This window comes from Elephantulus edwardii, unplaced genomic scaffold (genome assembly GCF_000299155.1).
Source record: "Elephantulus edwardii isolate Elephantulus edwardi_28Jun2011 unplaced genomic scaffold, EleEdw1.0 scaffold00226, whole genome shotgun sequence".
Taxonomy (NCBI): domain Eukaryota; kingdom Metazoa; phylum Chordata; class Mammalia; order Macroscelidea; family Macroscelididae; genus Elephantulus; species Elephantulus edwardii.
Window position 1 is genome coordinate 1,695,732 of NW_006399976.1, and position 9,606 is coordinate 1,705,337.

The following is a 9,606-nucleotide window of genomic DNA, read 5'->3' on the forward strand; positions in this document are numbered from 1 at the left end:
TGGAAATATCATCATACATGAGAAAAGGGTTAAAGTTGTCAACAATTTCACCTTACTTGGATCCACAGTCAACACTCTTCGTACCAGCAGTCAGGAGATCAGGAGACATAATGCATTGGACAAGTCTGGTGTCAGGGACCTCTCCAAAATATTGAAGAGCAGATGTCAGTTTGAAGACTAATGTGTGCTTGATCCAAGCCCTGATATCTTCAGCGTAAATACTTGGGTTTGCCTGATGCAAATCTCTCCAATTGCTTTTTTTAAAAAATTTTATTTTATAATATTGTGTGTGTGTGTGTGTGTGCTGTCAAATTGGATCTGACTGGTACAGGAGGAGATTACCCCTCTTTCTCCAGCAAAGCGTCTGGTGGATTCGAATCGCATACCTCTGGGATTGCATCCAGTGGGTTTTTAGAAACAGTAAATTGCACAGGAGGAGATTGCCCATCCTTCTCTCATGGAGCAGCTGGTGGATTTGAACCTTGTGCCTTTGGGGGTACAGCACAGCTTCTTAACACTAGGCCACCAGAGCTCCCTACTTCACTCCCTACTCCACTGTCGTTGCATGCTGTCGAGTTGACTTTGACTCATAATGACCCTGTGAACAGCAGCTCCAGACCCTGTGCTATCCCGGGCCAACCTCACCAGGTCTGACACCCCTGACCCCTTTGCCACAGTCACTGTGTTAGAAGAGTGAATTGTTTTTCCATACAACTTCTCGTAAGTCGCACTGCTGGTTCATACTGGCCGTCCCCCCCTGATTTCCTGTGGGCTTTATGAATGGGGTCCCCTTCTTTCTGCAAGGGCAAGCAGCTGTTCAAGAGAAGGCTATTAATAAATGGGGACACATTCTGCAAGAGGGCAGTTATGAGATTGTAGTTAGTTCCCTTCTGGTTGGTCCTGACTGAGGTCCCCTCACGTCCAACAGAAAGAGTCATTGCTTGGCTCGGCACCGTCTTCACAAGCCTTGGTTAAGGCAGAGTTCACTGTTGCAGCTACTGTTTCTGTCCGTCTCATGGAGGATCTCCCTTACTTTCACACTTAACCAACTGCCTTAGTTATCTAGTGCTGCCGCCACAGATGAATGCTTTTAACAAGCAGAACTTACACGTTAGAAGGCTAGAAGTCCAAATTAAGGGCTGTAGCTCTAAGTGGAGGCCCACTCGCTCTCTCTCGGTGTAGAGGAAGCTCCTTGTCCCCAGATGTCAGCATCTGTAGACCAGGCGTCTTGGAGGTCTCCATGTGTCCATTGTCAAGGAGCGTCCTCAACTGGGACTGGGTCCAAAAGGATGTGCTGCACTCCTGGTGGTCATTCTTTGGTGGCAGTGCGGTCTCCTCTTCTCAGCTCACTCTCCTTCCCCTTAACCTCTGGTTTCTATGTGCTGTCAAGTCAGAACCATTGCAGAGCTGACCCTCCAGTGGTTTTGCAGAGGCTCAGATTCATATGGGAGGAGACTGTTCCCATGGAGCAGCTGGTGGATTCGAACTGTCTGCTCTAATGTTGGTAGTGCAACTTCGTACCAGAGCTAAATCACTCAAGCCCCCGGAGTGATGTACATACAGCCTTTGAAAACCTGCTGGAGAGTCAGCTAGGAGGCAGTTCTCACTCAATGGTACAAAACAGCCATTTAATCTCTAGTGAGACTAGAGGTAGTTACTCTGCTCTCAAAGGAGCTCTGGTGACCTAGTGGCAAGGAGCTTCACTGCCAACCAAAAGGTGAATGGTTCAAGTCCATCAGCGGCGCTGTGGGAGAGAGATGGGCAATCTCTCGAGTGATGTACAGACTCTGAATATCCAGCTATGAGTCTGTCGATGATACAAACCCCTCATGGGAATGTTTACTTAGGTTCCATATTAGAAATCAATCCTTACACACGTGTGTTTCAGGGACATATAATTCAGTGACATCAACGACACCAACTATGATGTCCTTTTTTAGCAGTTAATCTCTCTCCTGCTGACATGACCACAGCAGGGGAATTGAAGTCCCCTAGGACACATGCTCTTTTATCACCCTGTCCTTCCACCATCTGTCTCCCCACTGTTTCTAACAAGGCTGTGACTGATGCACATGTAAACAGAGGCTTGGGCTGAAGCATCCAGGAATTAATGGTTTCTTCCCCCTCCGGAACTTGCAGGTTGATGCCTTTACCCACCTCTACACTCTGGTTTTAAGACCAGATCTGACTTACGAAGTGAAAGTTGATGGTCAGTCAATCGAATCAGGCAGCATCGAGTATGACTGGAATCTAACATCCCTGAGGAAAATGGAAAAATCTTCAGCTGAGTCCAAGGACTGGGATCAGGCTACAGACAGAAAAAGTCAGGTTTGGAATTTTCCTGAACATCTATAAACCAGGCCACTTGCTGTCGAGTTAACCCCAGCTCAGGGTGACCCCATGTCAGTCAGGGGAGAACTGTCCTCCCTACATCTCTAGTGGCTGATTGTTTTCTTTAGAAAGTGGATGACCAGGCCTTTCTTTCTAAGTGCCTCTGGGTGAACTTGAACTTCTGTCCTTTTGTTTAGTAGCCCAACACACTAGCTATTTGTACCACTTTTTGTTGTTTGTTGTTATGTGCCATTGAGTCATTGGTGACTCATAGAGACCCTATGTACAATAGTCCTAAACCCTGCTCTGTCCTGTGCCAATCGCACTGTCTCTGACACACCCACCCCAATTACCCCAGTCACTGAATCAATCCACCTTATAGAAGGTCTTCCCCTTCTGCTCTGTCCCTCCACCCTCCCAAGCATGACGTCCCTCTCCAAGGACTGGTCCCTTCTTGCAACATGTCCAAAGTATGTCAGACGAAGCTTTAGAATCCTTGCCTCCAAGGAGCCGCATGGTTTAACCCTCTCCAGGGTGAATCTGTTTCTTTTCCTAGCAGTCCATGGTACCCTCAATACTCTTCTCCAGCACCACAGCTCAAAGGCATCAATTCTCCTTCTATACTCCTTAGTCATTGTCCAACTCTCTGATAGATAACAAGTGATTGCAAAGACCAATTATACCACTTAGGTATGTTTAAGTAACTGTGGAAAGTATAAAGATATACTTTAAGACTACCTGGCTACAATTGCTACATGCGTGGTAATTGTGATGGTAACATTTTAATAGTCAAATGTCATCCTATCAAGTAAATGCCACTGTTACCAATCATAAACATGCACATTTTGAGGTATCATAGAAGAGTTTTGTAATATGTGTTGTGAAAACAAGTGGTTGTTAGGTACTACTGAGTCAAATACAACCCATAATGACCCTATGAACAACAGATCTGAACCCTGTCTTATCCTGACATCCTCACAGTCTCTGACACACTTGAGGACATTGCTCCAGTCACTGTGCCAATCTACCTGGTTGAGAGTCTCCTTCTTTTTCGCTCTCCTTCCACCTTCCCAAGAATAATGTCCCTCTTCAAGGAATATACTCTCCTAGCAATATGCCCATGGCAATGAAACAAAACTTTATCATCTTTGCCTCCAAGGAGCCTTTTGGCTGCACCTTCTCCAAGACATATCTGTTTCTTCTTCTGGAAGTCCATGGGATATTCAGTACTCTTCTCAAACACCACAGCTCAAAGCCATCAATTCTTCTTCTGTCATCCTTATTCATTGTCCATCCTATTTTCACAACAGTGGCCTGATGACAGCACCCTTTTTAAAAAGAATTTCTTTCTTTTTTTATTAAACTGCATTTGAAAATGAAGTATCTCCTGAAAGCCATACTTGTCATAACTGGCAGCCAAGAACTAGTTAACATAACAGCACCATATTCTTTTTTGAGGCCTGTCATAATAAACCAGCACAATCAGGGTGACCTAACACAATAGAAATGCATTCTCTCCCAGTCCTGGAGGCCAGAAGTCCAGTCAGCAGGGCGGCACTTCCTGCAGAGACTTTGGGAGAGGACACTTCCTTGTCTCTTCCTGTTTCTAATGGCTCCAGATGTTCCTCAGCTTGTGGTTGCATCACTTCACTCTCTCCTCCGTCCTTACATGGTGGCCCGCGTCTTCTTTTCTGTCTCTTAGGAGGACATTTGTCATTGAGTTGAAAGCTCACATGGATAATCCGGAATGATCCCACCTTGAGTTCTGTCTTAGTGATCTAGCACTGCTGTAGCTGAAAGACCACAAGTGGGTTGTTTTAACAAAGAGGACTTGATCATTGTGGAGTACAGGATGGTAGCGGTCTGCATCCCGGGCACCTGCTCTAGCGGAGGAAAAGCACGCTCTCTGCGTTTTCTCTGGGGGGAAGATTGTTTCCCCCTCTAGCCCTGTGTCCCCCAGTTCCCTTGTGATCTTTACATGCTGTCTGTCTTCCTCCTTGTTTGTACTCCCTTGTCTGTGTGTCTGGCCTGCTCTTGTTCATGTCACAAAAGAAACCCGCTTCAGACACACCCTGTACCAGTATAGCCTTATTAAGGAAGAAAACCCGGTTCCTAGCTCTAATCACAACCACAGGCACAAAGGTTAGGGTTTATGGCACTTATTTTTTTGAAGGACACAGTTCAGTCTAGAACAAGTTCCCCCACTTACAAAGCCCTTCCCTTCCCCCCCAAATAAGGTCTCTTTCACAGGTTCCAGTATGTGGACATAGCTTTTGAAGAACTCAGTTCCACCACTACAACGTACCATAATATTTGGTGTTCATAAAGTGGCCATTTTTTTATCTTGCTGCCATCATGTTGATTCAGACTCACAGTAAAGGAGTAAGGAAGTCCAAAGAAGAATTGATGCCTTTAAATTGTGGGGTTGGCGAGGAATATAGGGTATCTAATGGGCTTCTAAACAAACAAACAAACAAATCTGTCCTAGAAGTGAAGTGAGGATGCTCCTTAAGAGGCAAGGGGGTACAGAGCCTCTCATGTGCTTTGGGCGAGTTGGCCGAGGGGGCCTGACCTTGGAAGCAGACAGCATGCTGGGAAAGGGGGAGGGTCAGAGAAGGAAAGGAAGACTGTCAACGAGATGGATTGGCACCGTGACTGGAAGGATGGGCACAGAGGAGAGTGTGAAGATGGCACAGGATCAGGCAGGGTGTTGATCTGTTGTTGTACATCGAGTGACTCTAGATCAGAACTGAGTGGACAAGAATTTCAAGTGTGTAGCAGGCCTAGTGTATGTCCCACTTTGATCCTGTATCCTGCTCCCCAAGTGGAGAACTGAGGCCCAGAAGACAGAGAAACTTAACCCTGGATCTTGCAGGGTGGTCAGCAGTCCATGGATTCTGCTCTGAAATCCTGATGCCACGGCCTTCATTAAGCTGGCTAGGGGCCAGGACCTGCACAGGGCGGGGTATCCACAGGTTCTCGATCAGTCCTTTTGGAAATCTACCTCTAAATTGGCTCATTCTTACCCATAATAAATTATGGGTGAGTTTTTAGAGATAAGTTGATTCTGGAAATAGGCTGTGACAACTCACAGTTACAAGGAGCTGGCTACTGGACGTCACAGCTTCCTGGATCTCAACACAAGAGGGTCTCACCTTCTGCAAGATGGTGTGGGAGAAAATAAGCAGGAGAGGGGGCAGCCACATGCAGGCCTTTGCTGGTAAGAATCTGGGCGGAATCATGGCAAAGCCACAGCCAAGGAGCAGAACCTGAGCCATTGCTTGTAAAATCCTAGCACACAGGACTTCTGTGCTCTTGCTGAACTGTGTGCTCATCTGAATCTGTGTTCATCCTCAGCAGCTTTTTTTCACCTATTAATTTATTCAACAAACATTTGTTAACCAGCTGCTGAACTCTGTGTTACCTGGTCCTGCACCATCGTTTACATCCTTGCTGTGAGAGTCCGTCCCATTGAGGGTCTCCCTTTCTGCTGACCCTCTCCTTCAGCAACCACGATGGCCTTGGCAGGGACTAGTCCCGCCTGGAAACGTGTCTGAAGTAAGGGAGGTGAAGCCTCACCCTCCTCATTTCTCAGGAGCATTCTAGCAGGACTTCTGCGGGGACAGAGGTGCTCACTCTTCAGGCAATCTGTGGGATTCTTCATATTCTTTGCCAGCCCCATGAGTCGCCATTCCAACTATATTGTTCATATGTTGTTAGTTGCAGTTGAATTGGTTGCAACTCATAGCAACCCTGAGAACCACGGAACCAGATGTTCCCTGGTCCCGGGCCATCTTCACAATCACTGCTGTGTTCTGCGTCCATTGTTTTGTGTGTACACACACACACACACATACACATATACACTCACTCTTTTATTTTTTTAAAGTACACCTGAAAGGTAACATTTGTCCATTTACTTTCTTTTTTTTGGTGAGAAAAATTTGTATTTAGAATTAGCCAGCTGTGAGTGAAGTATCTCAGTCACAAAAGGACAAATACTGCATGGTGCCACTGTTGTAAAGCAGGGCTGACCTTGGGGTTGGGAGGAGACTGAGAAGGATGGGTTCAATAATGTATACTGCATTGAAACAGATGAGGGAGAAAACTGTTTAAAAGGGAAAATTATTAGGTATTTTTGTCATGACAGGAGTCCAGAGCAAAGGCTGTATGATGGGGTGGACCTGGGGGGAGGGATTGTAAAACAATGAAAAAATTTTTCTTTTACTTTTCCAGGAGGGTGGTGTACTGGATGGGAGGGTTGGGAGGGGAGAAAAGTGCAACAATGAATGAATGGAAATCCAAAGTCTCTGTAAATTTTCATTGACATTAATAATAAATATAAAAAAATTAATATTTTAAAAAAAGACAAAAAAAGAATTAGCTAGCTGGACTCAGTTTAGATGATCCCAATTTTGTTGGTAACACCCAAAGCATCATAGTCAGGAGCAAGTCAAACATAAGCCTTCTTTCTCTCCATCAGGCCTAATCAAAGTATTGACCTTGGCCACATCAATGTCATAGAGCTTCTTTACAGCTTGTTTGATCTGGTGCTTGTTGACCTTGACATCCACAATGAACACAAGTGTGTTGTTATCTTCTATCTTCTATCTTCTTCCTGACTGACTCAGTGGTCAGGGGAACTTGATGATGGCAGAGTGGTCAAGCTTGTTTCTCCTGGGGGTGCTCTTCCAGGGGTATTTGGGCCGCCTTTGAAGTCTCAGGGTCTTAGGCCACCAGAAGGTGGGTGACATGTGGATCTTCTTTTTTTTGTGGCTGTGGATGCCCTTCAGGATGCCTTCTTGGCCTTTAATGCCTTTGCTTTGGTTTCAGTTTTGGGAGGGGCAGGGGCTTCCTTCTTCGCTTTTGGTGCCATCTTTGTAGAAAAAAAGCGTCTGTTTACTTTTTCTAAATAAAAAGGATAGTGTTACTCTCACCTGTGTTTGGCATTGGGGATACTATTGCTTTGTTATTGTTGTTAAGTGCCGTCAAGACCAGTATGACTCATAGTGACCCTATGAACAAAAGGTCTGAACCCTCCTGCGCCATCCTCACACTTCCTGACACACAAGAGCCCGTTGCAGCAGTCACTGTATCAATCCACCTGATTGAGGCTCTTCCTCTCCTTTGCTGACCCTCCATCCTTCCTATCATCATGTTCTTCTCCAAGGAATAGCCCCTCCTAGCAATAGGCCCAAAGGATGTGAAGTGAAGCCTCATCATTCTTGCCTCCAAAGAGCACTGCAGCTGCACCCTCTCCAAGACATATTTGTTGGTTCTTTTGGCCCGTCCATGGGATGTTCAGTGCACTTCTCCAACACCACAGCTCAAAGACATCAATTCTTCTTACATCCTTATTCATTGTCTAGCTCTTAGATGCATAGCAAGAGATCAGAAAGACTATGGCCTGAATCAGACACATCTTAGCCCTCAAACTGACATTGTTACTCCAGTCCCTAACTGGAGACTATGGCTTAGGGTAGCCATTATCATTCTAGTTGAAACGTCAGGTCTTTCCCTGGGTCCAGAAAGGAGGTCCAACTTGAGTAGGAGAGCAGGCACCCAGCGGTGTTGGAGCCCATTGTTGCAGTCACTATGGAAATCCGTCTTGCTGAGGGTCAGTTCTCTTATTTCTGGCCTCCTTTCCAAGAATAACACCCTTTATCCTTCATCCTATAGAACAGATAAAGGGTGGACTTCCAAGGCCTTTGAATTATGGTAAAGAATATACATACATATACACACACACATAGATGTTGTTGATTACCTTCCAGTTGATCACAGTTCATATCGACCCTATGAACAAAAGGCTTGAAGCCCCTCTACAACTATCTACATTAGTCAAAGCTCATAGAGTTTCCAGAGGCATGTTTTTATGTTGTTTAGGAAGTGAATTTTACACACACACACACACACACGTGTGTAAATATATGCATATGTATGTGTGTATATGCATATATGTGTTTGTGTATGTGTGTACACACACACACACACAGATGGAGCCCTGGGGTGGTGCAAATGCTTAATGCACTCTGCTGTTAACTGAAAGGTTGGCTGTCTGAATTTATCCAGAGGCAGCTAGAAAGAGAGATGATCTACTTTTTTTTTTTCTTCTTCTGCACAAGGGAGAGATCTACCTTTGAAAAATAGCTCTAGAGACCACAGTTCTACTTTGATGTACCTGGAGTTGTCTGTCATGAGTTGGAACTGACCTGAGCACAACTGTTGATAAATATGTAAATGTTTATATGCCTTGATACGTACATATATATACACATACATATGTACACACATGTGTATACATATGTTGTTGTTATGCGTCGAGTCACTTGCAACTCATAGTGAACATATGTACAACAGCCCTAAATCCTGCTCTATCCTATGCCAACCTTATTATGTGTCTCTGACACACCTACCCCCATTACCCCAGACACTGAATCAATCCATCTCATTGAGGGTCTTACTCTCTCACGCTATCAATAATGTGACTCCTTTTGATTCTGCTACCCAGCAGTCCCAATACATCTTGCACTGTGTCTTGGTTGTACAGCCCCTCTTTGGAACAGTCCATCCATGTCCATGACACAGAGGACAGATATAATGTGACCTGAGCATCGCTAGACCCTCCTCTACCATCCCTTATTCCTTCATTGTTTTAAATCGCCATTGTTTTGCACTGGCCACACTGCTGCTCCTCTCAGTGATGGTAAAGGAAAGATGCTACAGTCATGCAAGGGTGACAGAGGAGAGCCTAGCCTTATGTCTCAGTGGCACTTGAAACCCTGGGCACTTGGCCACAAACTGAAAAGGAGAGGTGGGTATTGAAGGGGCCACGTTGCGCCTCAGCCTCCCTTCTCCCATCTGATCCCCTGTCTGAGTTTTGGATTTGTGATCAGGACTGGGAGAAGCACTTCCTGGATGCAAGCGCCAGCAAGCCGAGTGACTGGAACAGTGAGCTAGATGGGCCGATGCTCCAGAAGCCTCCTTACCAGGTACAGCCCGGGGTGGCCCTAGGATCCAGGATGGCCTTGGTTGCCCCCTTCCACCCAGATCGTGCCAGCCGCCACCCTTGGTGTGTTACAGGATGGCCTGAAAGCAGAGGGGATCGAGAAGGACGTGTGGCTCCATCAGAAGATGAAAAGCGCCAACTACCTGACTGAATACGACCTCTCGGAATTTGAGAACATTGGTGCTGTGGGACTGGAGCTTTGGCAGGTCACAGGGCTTTCTATTTGCTTTCATTAAAAGTTATGAACTTAGGCAAATTTTGGTGGC

The 9,606-nt window shown here is 45.7% G+C and overlaps 1 protein-coding gene across 1 annotated transcript in view; it reads left to right on the forward strand.

Moving 5' to 3' along the window:
* CALR3 (calreticulin 3) overlaps positions 1 to 9,606 on the forward strand; it is a 35,427-nt gene that overhangs the window by 20,626 nt on the left and 5,195 nt on the right. Inside the window, exons 5-7 of the mRNA XM_006898279.1 lie at positions 2,140 to 2,328; positions 9,228 to 9,323; positions 9,415 to 9,546. Coding sequence (XP_006898341.1) covers positions 2,140 to 2,328; positions 9,228 to 9,323; positions 9,415 to 9,546 — 417 coding nt within the window. The remainder of the gene's footprint in view (positions 1 to 2,139; positions 2,329 to 9,227; positions 9,324 to 9,414; positions 9,547 to 9,606) is intronic.